This window comes from Temnothorax americanus, unplaced genomic scaffold (genome assembly GCF_048541705.1).
Source record: "Temnothorax americanus isolate GAGA-0224 unplaced genomic scaffold, ASM4854170v1 Scaffold10, whole genome shotgun sequence".
Classification (NCBI taxonomy): Eukaryota; Metazoa; Arthropoda; class Insecta; order Hymenoptera; family Formicidae; genus Temnothorax; species Temnothorax americanus.
The window spans coordinates 3390462-3413474 of NW_027509231.1; the positions used below are offsets into that span (position 1 = coordinate 3390462).

The following is a 23013-nucleotide window of genomic DNA, read 5'->3' on the forward strand; positions in this document are numbered from 1 at the left end:
GCAAAAGGAAATAGACCAATCCATCTCTTTATGCATATGCTTATATGCACCTATGCAAGTTTGTCTAGGTTGACCTTGGACAAAGCAGCGCCAAGTTTTTTACAAGAAAAATTTATTTATTTTATTTTAATTAAATATTTTTATTTTATAATGTTACCTCTTTAATTTTTTGTGATTAAAATAATTCTTTGTAATATTATAATTTTATCAAGGAGAATTAAAACTATTATATTACCACTTGGGTTGATAGAAAGACTCTCAGGAATACAAAGATACATACCACTTGGTTTTTATTTTAGGTATATATTCTCTTTGTAATTGTAATTGGCGCAGTATTAAAAGATTTCACATTTTTTTTTTTTTTTTTTTTTAATAGATACTACTTGTTATTTAGGCTTTTTTGAAGTAGATATTACTTGGATTAAATAAAGTAACAATTTTGTAATTTAATAATTTTGTTTAAAAAAATTAAAGCTACTACCACCTAGGTTAGAATAGATTTTATTTATTTTTGAATAAAATTAATAATACTACCACTTGGGTTTTTTTTTCGAGGTAACAACCACGCGTGTACTTGGCGCCCTTTTTTTACCTTTTTTGAAAAAGGTAATTTTGTACTGATATCATGCGTTTTGTAGTGTTACGCATTAGGCCAGTCATATTAGACTAATTTAGAGGGGTAACCTTCCAATCACTCTTTTCAGGTTGCAACCACCATGAATCGCTTTGATTTAAGGTGTTGTAAGTGTTGTAAGTAAATTTTGCTTCGCATAATTAATGCGCATTAAAAAGTTATTAACAATATTATCAACAAAAAACGCGATTTTTTTTTTTTTTATTTTTTTTTTTTTTCTATTCAAATATCTCGAAAACTAAGCAAGATAGGGTAACTAACTATACGTACCTTTTTGTAGAGCGTAAAATTATCTACAATAATGATCTGAACAACATTTATTGTCAAGTCAGTCGTATAGCTTGCACGCGCCGTCAAAGTCCGAGACTCGGATCTCGAAAACCCTCGATTTCATCAGTTTTTGATGTTGCGTCGGTGATTTTTTTCAGTCATTTAAAATAAAATTAAAAATTCCCCAAAAAACACACATCATCTGAGAACTACAAAGAATACTTTTCAGGGTGTAACCGATTTTTTAGACCTTTTTTCTTTAGTTTGTAGCTATGTAAGCAAAAAATTTTGATTTTTTGGACTACTCTTAGTTTTTCGCTGTTTTCAGGCCTTAAAATTTATTTGAGACGAATTTTATCGTATGCATCTTGTTGTGGACGAAATTTGCAACAAAAAAGGACCCTTGTATTTTCTTCGTACGACGGAGGCTGATTTTTTTATTCACGCGCAAAGTTATCTAATATTGCGCATAGGTCGGATAACGCTTGTTTTACACTAAAATAATTATTTTTTATTAAAATTTACGTAATTTTTCGCATTATTATTGAACCATCGTGCAAAGCCGTTTTTAAAACTGTTTCTCATGTTTACTTAATTATTAACAAATTGTTTATTTAAAAATTATTATAAACAATTAGAAAAACATGATATATTTGTTGTACTCGTCGTCTTATTTCAACTCAAAAAATGTTTTTAAAAAATTTATTTATGTTATTTATAACATTTATTCAAACATGCAGTGCATCTTTTGATTATTTTTCGCACCATCTCTGAGCCAATGCAATGGTGCGTTTTTTGTGGTTTTCCCTGTAGGCCTAATCCACAAGCATTGAATATATGTCCTTTCTATGTGATAATTATTTTGACATTTCTTGGATACTAAAATTATCCAACACGCAGATGTTGATGAAACATTTGCCTCAAGATCGTCAAAAAGTCGTACGTTTTTCAGTAAATTCGGGGGGTTTTTTTTTAAGGAAAAAAACGCACCATTGACTTTACCTCAGAGGTGGTGTGGAAAATAGTCAAAGGTGCACTGCCTGTATGTTTGAATAAATGTTATAAATAATATGAATAAATTTTTCAAAAACATTTTTCGAGTTGATATGAGACGACGAGTACAACGATTATAACATGTTTTTCTAATTGTTTATAATAATTTTTAAATAAACAATTTGTTAATAAATAAGTAAACATGAGAAAATGTGTTGAAAACGGCTTTGCAATATGGTTCAATAATAATGCGAAAAATTACGTAAATTTTAATAAAAAATAATTATTTTAGTGTAAAACAAGCGTTATCCGACCTATGCGCAATATTAGATAACTTTGCGCGTGAATAAAAAAATCAGCGTTCGTCTTACGAAGAAAATACAAGGGTCCTTTTTTCTTGCAAATTTCGTCCACAACAAGATGCATACGATAAAATTTGTCTCAAATAAATTCTAAGGTCTGAAAACAGCAAAAAATTAAGAGTAATCCAAAAAATCAAAATTTTTTGCTTACATAGAACAAACTAAAGAAAAAGGGTCTAAAAAATCGGTTACACCCTGAAAAGTATTCTTTGTAGTTCTCAGATGATGTGTGATTTTTTGGAAATTTTTAATTCCATTTTAAATGACTGAAAAAAATCACCGACGCAACATCAAAAAAACGATGAAATCGAGGGTTTTCGAGATCCGAGTCTCGGACTTTGACGGCGCGTGCAAGCTAAACGACTGACTTGACGATAAATGTTGTTCAGATCATTATTGTAGATAATTTTACGCTCTACAAAAAAGGTACGTATAATTAATTACCCTATCTTGCTTAGTTTTCGAGATATTTGAGAAAAAATAAAAAAAATTGCGTTTTTTGTTGATAATATTGTTAATAACATTTTAATGCGCATTAATTATGCGAAGCAAAATTAATCCCACTTACAGCACCTTAAATTAAAGCGATTCATGGTAGTTGGAACCTGAAAAGAGTAATTGGAAGGTTCGATGTCTAATATGACTGGCCTACATCCTCTTCTAAAAAGGGCATGTCATCCATACGATCTATCGAATCTATCGAAATATTGTTGTCGCTTTTCCGCTTTTCTCGTCCTGCTGCCGAGAGATCATCCTATAAATACTAAATAAATTATATACATGTATAATATAAATATAAATAATTTTAATTACACACACACACACACACACACACTACGTTTACGCGAACGTTACTTCTGTAGTAACTTACGATAATTCCTTCGCGTAAACGGGATTTTGTAGTAACTTACGATAATTTACTCCGCGTAAACGAGTAAATTATTGTAAGTTACTACAGAAGTAACACTCGCGTAAACGTAGTACACACACACACACACACACACACACTATCTGTCACGTATACTATGTTTACGCGAGCGTTTTACTTCCGTAGTAACTTATACGATAATTCCTCCACGTAAATGGAGATTATGTAGCAACTTATGATAATTCATCCCGCGTAAACGAGTAATGCCGGGATTACGATGAATTTAACGTAACGGGACGCGACGGACGCGAAGTAACGTAACGTGAACTTAAGAAATTACGATCGCCGTAACGTGAAGCAGCGTGCATTTCAGAAATGATTTGACAGCTTGGTATGAATAGAAGGTTAAGATTAAGGTTATCTTTAAATTACGGCGATCGTAATTTCTTAAGTTCACGTTACGTTACTTCGCGTCCGTCGCGTCCCGTTACGTTAAATTCATCGTAATCCCGGCATAAATTATCGTAAGTTACTACAGAAGTAACGCTCGCGTAAACATACAGTTTGACAACTTTTACAAGGCAGCATATACGTACGTGTTTGTACGATTTTGTAGATACACCTTCCTTCTTAAAGATCTCTCGGCATCAGCTCTTTACGGTCAATACTTATATATATTTCACTATCTGTCACGACGGGGCAACGGTCACGACTATCACACACTTAGGCTGATGGCAGAGAACGAGACGTAAGTGTCGTAGTCGTGGACGTAGGGTGACGTAGGCAGAGAAAAACGTAGTCGTAACGCCTATTGCCTACAATAGCCTTACGACTACGTTTTTCTCTGCTTTACCCTACGTCCACGACTACGACATTTACGTCTCGTTCTCTGCCATCAGCCTTACACTTATCCTTTTCTAGGTTGTAAAAAACTGTCACGCACTGCGACAGTGCACGAGTGCACTCTTGTGTCAAAAATGGGAAAGTGACACACCAGCCGCCATTTTTGTCCGACGTGGACGTTTCTTAAAAAAAATTTTCCACATTTGGTTTTTGCATTGCAATATCTTCGCTCGTAGGGCACGTAACAAAAAAAAAAGACTCTTATTTATAAATCAAACCCCAAGCTATCGATCGAACCTACTTAGAAGTTGATCCGTTCACTCGTTATTGAGATCTCAAAATCTCGGATACTCGCAACTCATGCGTTCGCGTAAAAGAGTCACGGTGCGTCTCGCTTCGCGCGTACTTGGCGCGAGACACTACCGTGTCTCTTGATCTTTGCAGCATTTCTGTTGTTCGGGGCGAAGACTCGCTCGCGATAGATGTCACGGACCGCGCATTGATTTACGTTACTCAATAATTTATTTGATGTCTCCAATTTTTAAGAAGCAGATACAAGAGCATCATACTCAGTATGAAGCTTTTGTATCTACATCCTGAATTGGAGACACATCAAATAAATTATTATAAATACATAATAACTTACATCTTATTATATAGAACTCGCTTGTCTAACATAAATTTTATTTCATTATTATACCCATTACACACAACCTTGAGAGCCATACTTTACTTGCTAAATAATAATTTTTCATTACACTGATCAATTAATTAATTGCAATCAAATTGCAAAATATTTATTTTCAAAATTAACTTTATAATCTCATTACAGTCAAAATATTGTTATGCTATTTGAAGTAATGTGACGTGTATGTACGCCTTTTATGCAATTGGAAATATTTTAGTTTAGTATACTTAACGCATTTTGTTTAATGGAAAATTAAGACGAACATTACCATCTATTGACTCGACGTTCTTGTACACACGTACGAAAACGCACACTCGTCGCGCTCTATTCCATAATGGAAGGAACTTACGCGAAGGAAAAGCAATCTCGCGGGAAGGGACTCCGGCAAAGTCAGGCCTCGGTTGCCGCTGCGTCTTACCGGTTTATTCGCAACACCCATGGGAAAATCGTGCGCGAATCAGTGTGCCGCGTGTGTGCAAACGTCGTTTTCGCGACTCAGTCTCGCCAGGGAGCTTAACTCAATTACGCGCCTCTCGAAACGCGATTCCGGCGATTCGATCAGCCATGGTGCGCTCGTCGCGACGAGCGAAATGGCCGATCGTTGTGTCGTTTAAACGACGATTTCGCGATCGTTACTCAGGCTTATCCCGTAAGGCTGGATCGAGCAAACGAGCGTGAACAAACACAAATGAACACTTCGCTTCGGTGAGGACGAATAACGTCGAGAGCACATCGGGGCAAGTTGCTCATTCGTATTTGTTCACCGCTCGTTCGCTCGAAATTGCTCCGGCAAACGTGGACTTGAAATTGCATTGGATGTTCATCACGAGTGAATTCTTTATCATTTATCATATATTGGTGATTAATGCCAAGAATTGTGGTGTAAAAAATAATTATAATATTTAATTTAAAAAATATTAAAATCTTATTTCCACCGTGCGCGTATAACTTTTTTTTTTTACCACGAGTATAGCGGGCGCCCTTCGGCGCGCTAAGAGGATTAAAGCGACGACGCGAATCCGGTAATTACTCCGCGGAGTCGTTGCAAAGGATTACGAGCTGTAATTCTGCGACGCGTGCGAAGGTGCGCGTGTGTGTGCGTTTTGAACATCCGCGAGAGCGCGGACGCCTCCGAATTTACCCTCCGCGTTTCCGAGTGCCCTCGAGGAAGCGAGGACACCCTCTCTTTCATTGGGCGGATCGTTTCATCCCCAAAAATGCACGCGTTACTCGCCTCTCCCCGAAACACCGAAGAAGCGGTAGACGAGGCGGATGGGGAGAATCCCGTGGAACGTTTCCTGTTTTGCGCCTAACAATGGGTACTTATCTCCGAACGATTTCTATCGCGCCTACAGAAGCGATTTTCACCCCACCCGCGGAATCTACCGATGAATTTTAGAACGTTTCGACACGCTCAATTAACGCCCTTCCCGTTGCTTTATACTTCGGCGATAAACACGGCGATTTATATCCGCGCGATTTATCGCATCGCCGACGCGATAGATTGGCTGCGAATTGGCGTCGCGGATTTTCGCCGTAACCACTGTCACAGTTACTTAAAATTGCAATATCGTTATTAGAAGATCGGAAATATAATATAGTTCTTGACAAATATGTTATTAAGAATTAAGGAAAAAAGACACTGAGACTTATTCTCGTCTGGAGCGAATTAAAATTACTGCATTTTGAGTAAACAGTAGCGGCGGCAAACTGGAACCACTTCCAACAGGAACAGTAATTTCTGTGCTTAATTTACGACTTGACACTCGTTGATGCGAATGTGTGCAGAATAGTGTGCTTCTCCTCCTCACACGTGCGGGAGAGAAAACAATGTCTTTCGTCCTCCTAAAGTCTGAGCGTTTTGTGTACTTACGTAGACGTAGATACCCTCAGATTCTTATAACTAAATTGCATTTACCGAAAGTCTCAACGAGCTTTTCACACCGAGAGTCTCTCCTTCCTCTTCAAACACACTCCAGTCACGGTGTTTAGCCTGAAAACATTTTGTTCGCTGTTGTCTTTCCTTTCGTTTTTAGTTTTTCCATCGACGGAAATGCCGATTGAGGAATGTAGAAGCGAGATTACTTGCGCAATTTTTCTTTCATTGCGTTCAATTAAAGCTTTTATTGTATTCAGTTGCAATCTTATTTTGACTTTGTATAAAAAAAATTAGTTTGTTTATATGTTCTGATCAACAGCTCAACTTATAGTATTTTATTATTATAACGCTTATTATTTAATTATTTTTTCTCACCTATGATGTTAGAACAGAGGTCGGCAAACTTCTTCGAAGATTTTTGCGAGCTAAGAATAAACATTAAGGATACTAGATACTTTTATAATAAAATAGAAAATATTTCCATAAATTTTTCGACGAAATTAGAAACATAATATAATTACGCGGGTAATGAAAGATACGTCGGCAATTTAACAGGGTCTTAAGAAAATAAGAAGAAGAAAGATGTATATATAATTTTAATTTGCCACAGGCGGTAGAATTTCTGGATCCTGTCGAACGTGACGATCGCTTCACTGTCTCGTCAGGATATTTTTCACTAATCTAAGTTTTTTTTTCTTCTGTTCATATAGCGAAGGAGCTTAAAGTATGCGGCAGCGCGAGGAGCGGCGGCGAGGTGTGCTGCTCGGCCGACATGGAGGTGAGACTGCAGGCGCGGGCACGCGACAAGCACGAGAAGGCCACCAAAGAAACTCTCCAGAGAATGCATCAGGTCCTGTCTATGCGGGGAAACAGGTTCCACAGTGAGTATAGAGCACCGTCTTTTTCCGATTTCGTCGATAAGGGAAACCCGCGGCGCGCGGCAATGCCCGATGGGAATATCGCGGCATATGTTCCCTCTTTTTCTCGCTAGATCGGGGAGTTGAGTGAGTGAATGGACGAAGGGCAGCGAGAAAGAAAACAAAGCTATATCCTTTATCGCTTACCACCGTCAGTGTCGAAGAAACTTTAAGGACCGCATGTTAAAAAATTTATTACTCGTAACTTGGAAAGTATTTTTATCAAAACGTAGATCCCTATATTTTAGATACAACAAAGTATTGTCTCCGATGGAAGTCTTTTAGGATAAAGTAAGCAGAAATTAAATTCAGCGTATTCAGCGTTGGCGATTAACAACCCCCTCGTGTCCTCCGATATACAAATTTCAGCGTAAACCGCCCCTCTGCTTTCCACGCTTGTCCAGCATTTTGTTCGCTTTACACCGGCGAAACTCTTTAATCGCCTTATTCAAATCCTTTTAATCCACTTATTCGAAAGTAACGCGCTGTGCTCGTAGGATTCAGGAACTAACCGGAAGTAAAGCCAATATTTCATAGTAAGAGACTCGAGTTTCCAGCAGTCGGAAAAGCGAAGCGGGAAACTGACCCTTCGTTTTGCACGTCCGCGAAGAAGTCTTTCGAAAGATTGTAATGTTTCTGTAAGAACGAGATGTATAAGAGATTGCAAAATAAGTTTAAGTATATAAGAAAAGGAACTCAGAGATTTTACTAAAGAAACTTTTGCGGAGCGGGGAGCAAGCTTTTTTTGTTATATAGAAAATGTAAATTTACAGAACCGCGAAGAATCAGAAAGTAGTAATAACTAAAACAAATTTTACAACAGTAAAATGAAAGTAAAATCTCTCTCTCTTTCTCTCTTTCCGCGGTTAAGTGTTTTTTTATCCTCGCCGAGCAGTTTAATCGGCCGGACGTCACTCGGAAGATCGCACCCTCGGTGAACAGTCCAGTCAATCCTCCCGGGCGAACTTTTTTAACGGACATGCTCGAAACACAACGCTCGATCGAACGTACACTCTCATCTTAAGCGTGAGTCTCCCTGAGTGGGCGGAGGGATGAAGAGCGGGGGGATGAAAGGAGATTTCAGGGATAACGGCACAGCCGCGGCTCGGCGCGAAAGTGGATGTTGACGACCTCTCGCCGCGGCCGCGCTCCTCCTAGCCGAGAGCGCGAGGTCGGCTCGCGAGGGTTTTTTTTTTCTAATTAAAGGGCAACCGCGCGGGCTGCATCGACGAGGGTTTTACAAGAGTCGTACGAAGGGGGGCGCGTGCTCTTGATGCGGATACTGTCTTGTGTACTGTCTTGTGAAGAGGGCATCTGCATGCGGGCCGTTGTTGAGCGTTGTCGACTATTCGACTCGATTGCGTCGACATACGGAGGAAGAAAATAATGGCGCGTGCAAAAATGGGGCAAAATTTGACATTTTTTCCGAACGAGGGACTGAAAAAGTGTGTTAAATAAAATAGAAGTGATATTTTTTTCACGTAACAACACGGGATTCTATCGTCGAAAATATTTTCGAGCATCATATACATTTCGTATTAATCACTGCGGAACGGAATTTTTTGAAACCGTTGGAAGAGAGAAAACGATACATTTTTGCCGCAAAGATATTAATTACAAGGGAATGTGCGGCTGGGGAAAAAGAGCGGCGAGGAATATCTCGTAATATTTTACCCGATTTTACCGAATTCATATGGCAAGGATGGAAGCCGCCGCGCCACGGCCGCGCCGCAAATAAAAGCGTCCTTATTGATTTGTTATTCGGCGATTTATAGGGAGAATCTGTCACGCCTTCGCTCATGTAAATTGCGCGGGGGATCATCAGGATATCCGCCGTTTCCTCTCGTTTCCTCCGTATTCGTAAGCTGCCGGTACGGCATCCACCCTCCCCGAGTGTTCCCTGCATATTCGCATTTGCATGCACCTTTTAGATATCCGAATCCCCGGGTCGGGATATGCCTGAAATTTGATTTGCCCGAGTTTGCACGACGTTTGCGAATACACGCGACTCAATAACGAAACGGTATATACAAGTATTATACATATTTATTTCGCGCAACTAAGTCGTCATTTATCCATACTTTCTTCATTTCTTTTCTACTTTCTTATGAAAAGTATTTGTAAAAAAATATTTGTACAGCTATATGTAGAGCTTTTATTTGTTCGTTCATCAAACGTTTGTAAGTCTCGATAACGATAAAAGCAACATCCGGGACGTCTATATATCTTTGTGCGCTACAAACAGATGCGATTGCATATACTTAGAGCGCCGTCTGCACCGCTGCAATTAATAGTTGAATGTTGAACGCGAGCGCGCCATCGTAATTAGCGTAGGTAGCGTTAACAATTCGCACAATACCCGAATGCCCTCGGAATGCCTGTGTCGAGAACGATAATTATTCGGGCTCTCTTGAAGCCGTTTCGAACACTATATCCGTTACCGTGAACGCCAGCTGCGTGTCTCGAAGAGCAACCACTCCGAGAGAGAACTTCTTCGGGGATATTATCGCGTATATAATAGAACGCGCGGTCTTTTAGGTATTTAAATGATTTTACACAAAATGCTCTTTGCTATTTCTTTGCTTTATTTGACAAAGCAATTTTCATCGAAGCGAGCATTAGATTATACCTCCATTCTATTAAGGGAGCTGGGAACGAAGAAATCTTTGGACGAAATTAAAAATGAGATCGCTGTAAAGTATCCGAACTTGACTACGTTATCTCATTTGGTCGATAAAAATCGAGGGATTTAATCGGCAGGTTTAGCTTCGACCGCGAAAAACCGTGTCATCGCGTCGTAAAAAACCTATAAATGCACAAGTTACACTGTTGACTTTCGTGAGATTGTCCCCGTTATAATTGTAGAACATCGGTGAAAATCAGGGAAAATTGAATGGCACACAGAGTATCCTCAGATCATTTATAAATCTTCTAACTTGTAAAAGAAATATTATTTGTGTGACGAGATAATTTATGAAATGAAAAATTGACGTTGGAAAAATGAAAGCAAGAAATAAGTGAAACTGAAACAGAGAGAAAAAGAGTTTTTTATATTAATAAAATTAATAAAAAGGGAACATTTTTAAACAATTTTATGTTCATATACAATTAATATAAAATGCGTATTAGTATAAAATTAAAAATTATTTTTTGTTAAATATATCTCTTCTGTATTTTCTTTTCAAAATTTAAGAATAAAAGGGTTAAAAATATTTTAAGAGTATATATATACATTTCCTGTCGCGGACGTCATTCTGTATAAACGATGGAGGACTCGTGCTTCTCGTAAAGGCCTTACGAACTTCTATCTAGCGGAGTGCCGACTAAAGTGGGTACCAGGTGCTAAAGTTGGACGGTGGCACCTCAAAGAGGCTTCGGTTGTAAAAGCCGACGTGCAGCGGAAAAGATGAAAGACCGACGAGAAGGTGCGGCCTTCGAATAATTTCGTCAACGGGGGAGACCGTTAGACACCCGTGGATGCTTCCCGAGCTGGGACGTGTTCCAATTTCCGCGCTAATTGCTGACACTCCGGTCTCGCGAGTATAAGATCAAAGATATCGATCAAGGATATCGTCCCCGCGTGACGGACATTGATTTAGAAAGGCTCTCAGAAATTATGATGATTTTAAAATCAAACGGAATTCCAATCGGTATTTGCTACAGAAATAAAACAGCTTGTAATATTAATTTTTTTATGCTCCCTCAATTTTGTTGAATAAAAAATTTATTTCTCCCTGATTAAATAACATCAATATTTAAGGAAATGTTAAACGATTCCAAATTTAATGTTGCATTCTCATTTATACGAATCATGTCGATAACGCGTCAATCTTAAATTCAACGGGTTTTTAAACTGTTATGTCGTTACATTTTAACTCGTACGCTAAAAGGTATGATGTAACATTTAACGTCCGACTTAACTGCATTTATCTGCATCCGTCAGCGATCGAGTGACCTGTCAATCGGAAAATTTGCTCTCGTAACGGACTAGCTGTACACAAAAGACTTAAATAATTTAATAATAAAATTCCGCTGGGGCACTGTATAAAATGTCACGTTGGCGTACCGATATTGAAATGTCAGGTCAATAAAGAAACTACCGTTGACTCAATCTCGCGGCTGAAACGGGGCCGCGCAGCCCCCGATGAACAAAGCGCAGCGCGGCGGGGCGCGGTGCGCTTGCAATGCAACGAGAGAAACAGCGTTTTTTTGCCCTCGATCCGCCGGCCGCCACCCCCGTTCCTCGTTCTCGCTCACCGACGAACAACCTCCTTATCGTCACTTCCGCTCGGGGGGAAGGGGGGGAATGTGATTAAAATTCCTTTTAGCGACGAATCCGGCTCCCTTTTCTGTCGCAAGTCCACCGGAGGTGTAAAAAGCACAGACGTCGATCCACGTTGAGGGACGAGAGGAACGGAGAGGCAACGAGAACTGTTGGGTAGTTGCCGCAACTTCGTTGGGCTTTTAATTCGCAATACGAACCACCCTCCCGTCCTACGACGACGACGACGACTCGCACCCTGAAATCTCGACTAATTTCCCGTTTTGCGCTCGACCGCGATTTTCCGCCGGCGAGAGGCGCCAAAGCGCCGAGAAACTCGTCGCGATAAGTTATCTCGGGATTTCTTTCGCGGATCTCCCTTCTTTACGTCACATCATTAATATATAATAATATTAATTATCACAAAACTATATATAATGAATAATAAAAATTAACAATTTAATTAAATGACTGAGCTGTACACGAGCGGAAGCTGGTAGAACGGCGATTAATGGCATTTTTAAAGTGTTACTTTATAAAATTATTTACAAGCTGCGATTCAGAGAATTAAGCAGAATTACGTGGACTCGTGTTTCTTGTCGTTTGCAGGTTTTTTCAAGGATCTTTTAGCGGGCAGCAAACGAGGTTTTCACGAGATGTTCAAGAAGACCTACGGTATTCTTTACGAGCAGAACGCGTACGTCTTCACGGACTTTTTCAACGAGCTGGAGAATTATTACGCGAAAGGAACGGTGAGTACCTTTCCCTCTCTCTCGCTTTCCTCCCCTTGGAATTTGATTATCTCGACGTTAAAATGGCGCGGCTGCGATTTATTTCACTCTTTGCCGAGAATTCCGTCTATAAGGCCGGATCCCGATCAATTTATGTTAGAACAGCCTCTGCGTTGTTCGGTCTCTCTTTGGAGCACTTCCGTACAGAACAGTTTTTCCCATATTACCGGCAAATTTGGAATTATGGTACCTGTAACGTTGAGCCATTCATTTACCTCTCGTTTGATGTCGCGCGGGGTGATGCCCCCCGGTGAAAATTGCAATCGCGCCTTAATTTCCCCGTCTTCTCTCTCTCTTGGTTTCCCTTTGCTCCCCCAGCAGACACCCTTCGCCCTGGTGTATTAAGCGCGAATAAATAAGACGACGAGCCGTGAGGAAAATTTCTGGAGCTGCCGGGCCGTGTCTCGGGATCTAAAGTTTATTACAAGCCGTTTTCCGCGCAATTACGCTCGACGACACCTTCCTCTCTCGGAATATCAGCGAGCGAGAAATGTAAGGGAGTACGAGGCGGAGTAAGAGATATAAGTGCGCGATGTATCCTTCGAGACAGTATCGCGAGCGGTATGTACGTGCAATGGGTTACGTGAAGGGCAACGGTAATCTCTTTCTCTCTGTAGCTTGCCGATTGAAACGGAGCGACGTAAAAGGCGGTGCCGCTATCGGAACTTCCTGTAATTCGACAGATGTCACGGTATCCGTATATCTTCGAAGGAAAAAATTGATATCCCTTTCCACACACGTTCGGCTCACTCGAATATCCCTCTGATCGATTCGTACGGGACTCAACGACGTGACGTGACGCAACGCGTCACGTTCCATTCAATTTTTCTTATAGCGTCAGCGTCGCGACAAAGGTATCGCAAAATCGTATCAAGACCATTTAAAAGGAAAGAAATATTTTTTGTATTAGGAAAATCTAAACGTGCTCGACATCGTTTAATTATCATTTCTTAATCCGAGAGTCATAGGAGTTCGGAATAATTATTCGCTCAACATTAATTTTACGAAAAAAAGAATTGAATTTCGAGAAAAGAAAATTTTTTTAGAAAATGGTTAAGCTTTTTTATGAATTTATTTTTTAAGTAGGCCCAACAAAGTTAATTCGTTTTTGTATCGAGCCCTTGAATTCCTCGAGGTGCGATCGAAGGATAATCGCGCGACGTGAGTCGACTTTCAGCTCCGCCCTTTAACGCTTTTAAACTTCTATTGGGGTCTGCGGCAGGAACAACCCCTTGTCCACGATGTCCGGTTCGCGCCGCCGAAGCTCGAAAGTCGGGGTGGAGGGTGGAATCCACGTGCGAAGGCGGATTTAATCAATGTGCTTTTGACATCGCCCCGGCGTTGTCCCGCTAAAGGGACTCGCCGCCGCCGAAGCGAAAATATCCCGTCGCCGAAAGGGTCCCGTATATACGCGTTCGCCCCGTGTACCTGTCCCTACCTACCTATCGAAGGGCTTCCGCAATTACACCGCGATCTATTGAATTTACTCGAGCTCGTCACCCCCTCCTCTCCCTTTCGCGCGCGCGGGGCCGCTTTCGGACTGCTCCGGGATGGAATTTAATTTTACTTGGAAACACGATCGCTTCTGGGTTGTGTTGTTTGGCGTCAGGGAGCGCGTTATTAAGCGGACGAACGAGAGAAGACTCCGAAGCGAGCGCGAGATGTAATAAAGTCACGATCGACGAGGAGAGCGCGATCCATCCCCCACGGGGATGGAACGCAACACCGGGCACCAGTTGCAGCGAGGTAACTGATGAAAATAAGGCGCGGAAACGCGAAGCAACTGTGAGATTATAGTACCTACCGTGATGCAGTACCTACCGGACAGGAGAGAAAAAAAGCGCCTGAAAAAAGCAACGGATTTAAGAATGAATGTCGCGTTGCGTTGCTTCTTTTTGAGGCGATTTTTTTTTTCGAAACTCCGAATGAACGTCGAAGAGACCGTCGCGAACGGAAAGGATATTTAAGAATGCAAACTATCGGACTATCGGATCACAATTCCGTGGCGCGAGATAAAAGAAGCGAAGTGGACTTCAGAGTTTCACACATCCAACACTTGCGCTGCAGGGCTGAGAATGGCTTCTGGCTTGGAATAAGGGACGTAAGTGACAGGTACACGGTTGTACAATTCGTCACGCGGTGTCAAAAGGAGGAGGATACGGAGGAGGGAAGACGTCGATCGAGACGAGACGCTTTGTCGATTGTCATTCAAATCGTCCCTCGAATTATTCACCGGCGCCGCTCGGAACCTGTTCCGCATGCACACGACGGAAGGCGAAGTGCCCGATCGCGTGAATGCATTATCGTTGGCAACGCTCCTGTCACTGATAAATTTATCGCGAATATTAATCTGCCGCGAATCGCGCCATTGTCCAACGCTCCCGGGAAGCTCCGAAAGAAAAACGGCGTTTCGGCTTTTCAAATTTATTATAACAAGTCATAATATCAATTAGAATTTATTTATATATTTCACACATAAAAAATAATATATATCTGTATTTGAGTCAAATTACGTCATGTTAGATTTAATATGTGGTATTTAATTTAAACACATAAAATATTTCAATTAAAAAAATTATAATTAATTGAAAATATTTAGTCGAGTTAACAACTTTTTTTCAGTATATAAAATATAATGTATATTGTATATTGAAAATATTTCCTGTTGCTATATTATAACGTGCAACATTATTGCATGTTTGTCGTCTCTGAAACTCTAGAATTTTGTGAAACATCCTGTACATCTCTGTTACAACGACAGTTTAAAATCACGAAGAAAGTTCTCAGACTGTTCTCGATATTTAAAAGCGCAAGAGAACATCCACTAAATGTTCCAAATGAGCATGATTCATATTTTGTTCCAAGATTCAAGGAATGAGTGTGTAATTAGATTAACTGCCATGGTGACGTTAAAGGCGTATTTCGCGACTTGTCCTTCAGTCACTTTCCTCTTCCTTTCATTCGTTCCCTCGCAGTATACAAGATCGAAACAGAGTTCTTAGCGGGCGCTCTTGTATTCTAATTGCGCGAATAATCGCTGGGAGTCATTAATATTTCATTGAGCCGGCGGGCTCGGTGTCTCGGTTGTCGGCTTTCGATTAATCCGAATTATGATCGGATCCAGCGCAATTTGTCTGAGGTTGCGACGGCTGATTGCCGTGGTAAATCGAAAAAGCGCGTGCTGTCCTCCGAATAATCGTTGACCAAATAAATCGAATTAGCACTAATGTGATTATATACGCATGTATCAGAATTAAATGTATAATGTAAAAGTGTAATTTATATAATTTTATTTGCGTAATATCTTTCTCAGTACATTAAAATTATGTTTTCTGTAGAAGACTTATAATTTTGTTTCGAGTTTCTTACTAAAATGAATTTTTGTGAAGAAGATTGATTATACGTTTATATATGCAGATAATTCAAATGTGGATATATGTTATTGTAATATATGCGTATATTTATATAACGTACATACGTATTTCTTCTATGGATTCCAAATTCATCCCTATAATGAAGAACTTATTATATAATTTACAATTCTATTATTCGTTTTAGGTGGATCTCAACGATGCCATGGACAATTTCTTCAACACCCTCTATCAGAAGATGTTCACCGTGCTCAACAGTCAGTACAACTTTGACAATAAATATTTGGAGTGCGTGGGCGAACACATGAAGGAGATGCGACCGTTCGGGGACGTGCCACAGAAATTGGGCGTGCAGATTAAACGTTCGTTCGTGGCCACGAGAGCATTCAGCCAGGCCTTAACCGTCGCTGCGAACGTGCTGAAAAATATGCAATCGGTAAGAGAATACACTGTGACAACATCGAGACAGTCCAAATCAATGTAGGTCGATTTTACGCGATTCAGACCACGCGATATCCAATCACTCCTCAAGCAGATATTTGTATAATGAATTTTGTATATTAAGAATTGAAATTCAGGCCTAAATCTAAGAAAAACTTGGTCTTCCAATTTTTAAAGAAACTGAACGAAAAAAATTGATGTAAATCGATTCGATGATATTTCTTTGTTTATTTTACACTAACTTGAAGTAATTAAAATTATTAAATTGTAATTTATAAAATATTTAGGACATAATGACAAAAATTTATAGAATACATGTCTATTTTATGTTTACCTTGGTTTTTATTCTGCTTCTTTATTCCGATTCTTTCTCACTTTGTTCTGTTCTACTTTACTTCTGTTCTTCTTTAAATTTCTCCGTATGTTTATGGCTCTTACGCCATTATATCGCAACCGCAACCGCGCATAGATTCTAAAACGAACTCTTTGTTGGCCGTAGCTGAAGCCATCGGCGGATTGCGCAGCTGCCTTGACCAGGATGACAGCCTGTCCGGCCTGCAGCGGTATATCGGACAACGTGCTGGCGTGCAGCTATATGTGTACCAACACGATGAAGGGTTGCTTAGCGCAACACGCGGCACTCGACACCGACTGGAATCAGTTCGTCGGTAAGCAATTTCTCCTCGCTCTCTTTCCTTCTCGCCCGAGTATATCGGTTATTATATCTCGAGAGAACACGGATCATTGACGCGCGCAGTCTGTTGTATGTACGCGTCGAAAGTCTTCTTTCTACATAGGATTTTTTTATGGGAATGATCGCTCTTCGCTCGCATTAACGAATCTTTTATTGAAAAGAAAATATTTCGAAAACCGAGACAATAATAATATCGATATTATATTTTCCTAATTTAAAAAGTTTTTCATAGAAGTTAAAGAATAGAAGAAATATTTCTCACGAGACATTCCGCGCGAAATTTCTTCTTTTTTCGTTTCGCTAGGAACGATCTCGGGCTTCAATTGATCCGCTTTTCAATTTCCAAACACAGAGGCCGTGGACAAGATCGCCGATCGGCTGCTCGGACCGTTTAACATCGAGGTGCTAGTGCGTCCAATTAATCTGAAGATATCCGAAGCGATCATGAACTTCCAGGAGAGCAGTTCTGACGTGTCGCAGCGCGTGTTTACCGGTTGCGGCCGGCCGATGCTGGGTAGACGTAGACGCAGGGACAATCGCGAACTGGAACTGGAGGAGTCCCTGAATTTCGATCAGGAAACGTTAACGGAGGATCGCGCCTCGACTGCCGCGATTCTGGACAAGCTGGTGAAGGAAATACGCCAGCGGGTGCGCGATCTCCGACAATTCTGGGTCTACTTGCCTTATCGGATGTGCAACGAGGGTCTGGTTGCGCCACCCAGCAATACGAAGGAATGTTGGAACGGCACGCACGTAGACAAGTGAGAACGATTAAAACTCCATTTGTAATCAGTTTCACTTGTTAGCGCTCAGCTATAAGAAATTTATTCATTACAGATAAATTAACAATTCAATTCTCTACATGTTTTAAATGCATAATAACGTTGCCTTTGTATCATAGCAAGTCAGTACGCGACAATATTCGCTTGTTATTCTTTCAGGTACTTATATCCGGTGTCGTCCGATGGCGAGTCTCAGACGATGAACCCGGAAGTACGCAGTACGGGACCAAGACCGACCATCGTGAGGGATCAGGTTTTCGCGCTGACCACCATCACGAATAGGTTGAAATTGGCATTCAACGGGCAAGATGTCGACTGGATCGATACTGGTAATTATCTGACGGTTATTAATAGCATGCTATAACAATTCTCTTTGTCTATATGATAATATTTATCCTTATGACTTCACAGACGAAACGTGGTACGGTTCCGGGAGCGGTTCCGGCGACGGTACGTTCACCGACGACGAGGATGGCTTTAAGGAGGGCTCCGGTTACGAGGGACCACGTGAGGAATTGGAGCCGGAACCCCCGAAACAGCCGTCGCCCCCGGTCGTCCACGAGGTTGAAATACCACCGCGAGTAGATATCGAGCCGCACAAAGGCACGGGTACGAGCAGCACGGGTACAAGCAGCAACCAGACCATCTCTGTGAACAGCGGAGAAGACAGCAGGCCGAAAATGTCGCTGTTTAGGGCGCTGACGACGTACCTGATGCCGATAGTTGTGATGTGGTTTGGCGGTTGCTTCAACGACTTGCTGTGATCGTGTGAACCTTGTGACTCTAAGCATAGCGCTGTGTAAAATATTGCCCGATTGCGAGCCGCGATCTCGATGGCGACGAATGAAGGAAGGAGGATCACTCGATGGACTCTCAGATCGCGTAAATCGCGCATCAGATCGTCCCGCGAATCTCGCGGATTTCCGCAAAAACGCTTCGAGAAGTTAAGGAAGACGTTTTCGCGAATGGAACGTCTTCCGGTCCAATTCCTCGGATCCTCCGATTCAGCACTCGTCAAATCGACTGCGTGCATGAAATCGATTTAGCGAGTACCGAAATCGTGTTAGGTGATCGTCTTAGCGAGTACATGGATATTCGTGGCCATAGCTACTCGCTCCTGCCACAAATGGGCAAGAGCGGGAGAAATCGTGCGAGAGATTCGTTATCTACGCTGCTATTCGAATGAGAGACTGTAGGCACTCGGCGAGAGCTATTTCACTGAACTCTTACAACACTAGCTTTCGTCAGAGATGGGCCGAAACGGCGCTTGGAACTTCGACGTTTCGAATGTTATTTAGAACTAAGAAAATAATTCCATCGAGAAGATAGACCGCCGAGCTGAACTTCAATGAACATCTGAGAGCGATTTCACTTCCATTCTTCCACCTCGCTCTCTCGAGACGAATCACGCAGGTGTATTCTTTCACCGCTCGTGACGTGCGTGGTCATCTCGCAGCGGGATTTTCTTTCGGAGTACATAAACGTATCCACGGACTTTTTTAAAGATACGGACACGAGATTACTTTTGAGATTTCCGAGAGATGTCTCGGGAAGGAATTTTTACGTGAGCTGGATAGATATTACGAGTGTAATACTGTTGTATAGTACGCTGTTACGGATCATTGCGCCATTTTACGGACTTTCCGAATTTTAGAGATGTACCGTTAACGTTATATCAGACTCTTACTGCCAATTGTCGAGATTCGAGTTTCTGCGTAAGTAGATTATCACCGGTGGTAGGATAACGGCGGTTATTCCAGTCTGAACCGAGTCTTTCCGAATTTTAGATACGCGAGCTTATTCCATACTGAATATGAATTTAAATGGGCACATTATCGCGACAGAAAGATGGCTCGTTCCAATCGGGTCAAACATTTCCGGACTTTAAACTCACTCTCTATCAGAATCCTACTGCCAACTCTGAGGGTATTGAAAAATGTTCTCGTTCTTTCTATTCGAATATCTAATACAATACGCAAAGTTATCCTAGTTCGTCCGTTTTCTTTTGGCACGCATCCTTTGATAAGCTGCCAAAGATGAAATCGTCGATCAGGCGCGATTGCCGCATTGCGTGCCGTTAATCGCTCGGCGAGTGATTGAGAAGCATAATGTAATCGTACGTCATTGGTGCATCATGGTGATTATGTGCAAACCCTAAATGATCGTGCGAAGAGAAAAAGAGAGGGAGAGAGAGACGTTAATTATATACACCCGAAATACGTAAGATGGACCGAACGGTATACGAGTATACGAGCAGGACTGAGTATTTATTAAGTGTTCATCATGAGCATCTCGGATGCGCGAGTCCTGAGTGCGCGGCAGGAGGCACGAGAACAATCAGGATCCTTGTCCCCGTTGACGTTTCACTGTCGCGGATGGATTTGCAGACAAGCCGCAGCCCCATACGTAACGCCCACGGCTTTAATTAAAATCGAAGATTTTAACGTGTAATTGACTGCGCGTTTAGCGCGTCGAACGGCATTTACTGATGTTATATTATTATTTTTTGATAGTCGTCAGAAGAGTCGCGAAGGGATCAGCGGCGATTCCGTAAGTCCATGGCAAGGATTCAACTTGGCTCACGTTATGTGTGAGATATATTAACGAAGACCAGTGTTTCCGTCGCTCGGTTTCGCCGACAGCGAATACGATCCCTTTGGTGCAACGTGTAACACGATACAATCAAATGGAAATAGCAATTAACGGATAATAACGGCCTGAACGGGTACCGGAGGGTGTTACGTTATCGCGAAACCGAGCCGTAGAGCACTGTAACATTAATCTGCAGTAGAATTAATAGCGTGGAAGATGCGAAGGAACGTTCGTTGCGATGTAAGGTGTAAATAAGGATAGGGGCGATAAGGATAAGGGAGTGTGATAAGAATGCGACGTGACGCTTACGCTTTCGGCGTTTAAAATGAAGTATATGTGTATGCGTCAGACTTTATACGACGAAAGAAAGAAAATAACTACGGAAAGATTATACAAAGTACAGTTACGAAAACAGGAACGGAATCAGTTTGGTTCTCCGATTACGTGAATTCCCCGTATTTGTCGAGCGTTATGAGTCATCGAATGAAATAATGGTACAAGTCAGTAGTATAACGGATTAATCATTATTTCTTATTATTTTTAATCAAACTTTGGGCTTTTTTGCTTTAGATTATTTTCCAATCTAATCAAAAGAATGCAAAAAATATATCAGGCTCGGTTAAACAGTTTATTGTTTATTAAGATATGAAATTTGCAATTTGTTTCTTTACGTATGTAGAAAATGATTTCGTAATAATGCAAGTATATTTTATGTATTTAATATTTTTTATTTAAGTGTGTGTAGTCTTAGAAGGGCCTCTTTTGTTTCGCAAAAATATGGCTTATACCATTGTGCCCAACGGCTCGTCTTATCCGCCACTTTGCCGTATCGTTCGTGTAGGAATTATTAATTCGGAGGCAATGGTGTCGAGGCGATGCGAGAGAACGGCGGTCAGAGGCGGACTTCTGTGATAAAATCAAATAGATCGAGCATTAGACGACCGCCCTCCGCACATCCGCGCTTTCTTTTAGCGGCTCGCCGTCGAGGAGACCGCGAGGGACATTAAGAAAAAAAATCTAGTGAAATATTAAAATAGTATATCACGGATAAAACTAATTATTTGTAATTATATTATTGTAATATTATTATTTTTATTATTATTATATGTTATATATATATATATAATGAAATTAATATAAAAAAAAAATTGTAGCGCTCCACGGTTCGAGTGTTTTGTGCGTGCGCATGTTTTAAGAGTCGTACGTGCGAAAAGCGAATTTCGCGATGTCGTGAATTCGTTGGTCCCCGCGATATATACACGAAGAAGACATATGTACATTGTACACACGTGTTTTCCACACTCACACATACCCACAGATACACACGTGTGCACACATACATAGGCATTTGTATGAAGACATAATTAATGATTTAATCCTTGCCAAATTATCTCGCGAAAAACGTTGCGCACACTTTTTATACATATATATATATTGTGTATGTATGTATGTATGTATGTACGTACCGTATACATATAACATATTATTCTTTTTTCTCCCATTTTTTTTTTAATTCCTATCCCCTTCTTTTCTTTTAGTTTAGAAAACGGCGCGTCGTACAGTACGGCGATGCAAGGGTATCGAGGAACAGGAAACAGGGTGTTATCCGCGAAAGCTTTATTAACGGTTGATGGGTTTGTAAAAAAAAATAAAGAAAGAGAGACACGGAGCGTTTCGCACTTCTCTTTCTCTCCTCGCGAGGTCTTCGAGTCGCGACTGAAGAAATCCGAATGTTCCTGTCTGTATTCGAAGATTTAGAAGAAGAAGAATATCTTGCTTAGGATTACAAAATGTACACCTCAGCGATTACATAGAGTAGGGAAGAAACATTTCAGTTTCGCAGAAGCGAATCACCTTTCGATCACGATTTAATTCATTTTCTCTCTCTACAGTAGATCCTACCGAGCTTACTCTCTTTCGCTGAAGAGGATTCCGGCTCCGCTTGTCGAAAGTAGATTAAAATGTTAGAAGGGGGTGAGAGATACGTTCGCGCACGCACTATTTTTTTATTTTTCCCCTTCGAGACAAAGTAATCCTCGAATAACAAAGAAAGAAACAAATCTATATATATTATATATATATATAATATATGCTTTAAAATGTGTGTCTCACAAACGCATCCGAGGCCCGCCCGGATTTCCGGTCGATAGAGTCGACGCGAGAATGAGAAGGAGAGTTAACGAATTAACGAGTTTTCTAAGTGCCCCACAGTATGATAGAGAGCATATACATAGATTTATACGTAATATATATTAGCGCGGAGTTGTGTGCGAGCGTATACGAGTAAATACGAGTGTGTGCATGAAAGAAACCGTGTTGATCTGTCGATCTTAGGATACGATCGCGATAATGTTTCACAGAATCCAAACACGCGTCTCATTCCCTCGAACGAAGCGAGGGTGATGTTATAGTACGCTGACACGCTAATTACGCCGACGTAACAGTTTCATTTGGAGATCAATTTTAAACGAATATAAATAAAAACAAACGCAATAAATCACGCAGCTAAGCTTGCGTATCGCAGTACGTCTCGATCAATTCTTGCCTTCCTCCGACCGTGACTACGATATGTTCGACATATGTGTATTTAAATTATAATAATTATCATGATTGTTTTCCGCGGTAAT

At 40.8% G+C, this 23013-nt stretch overlaps 1 protein-coding gene across 1 annotated transcript in view; it reads left to right on the forward strand.

Moving 5' to 3' along the window:
- The window catches only part of Dlp (glypican dally-like), a 138213-nt gene extending 115301 nt beyond the window's left edge, over nt 1-22912 (forward strand). The window contains exons 2-8 of the mRNA XM_077414520.1: nt 7248-7418; nt 12325-12467; nt 16065-16313; nt 16818-16986; nt 17365-17773; nt 17954-18123; nt 18206-22912. Of these exons, the coding sequence (XP_077270646.1) occupies nt 7248-7418; nt 12325-12467; nt 16065-16313; nt 16818-16986; nt 17365-17773; nt 17954-18123; nt 18206-18558 (1664 nt within the window). The 3' untranslated portion in view covers nt 18559-22912. The remainder of the gene's footprint in view (nt 1-7247; nt 7419-12324; nt 12468-16064; nt 16314-16817; nt 16987-17364; nt 17774-17953; nt 18124-18205) is intronic.
- Nucleotides 22913-23013: the final 101 nt, after the last annotated feature.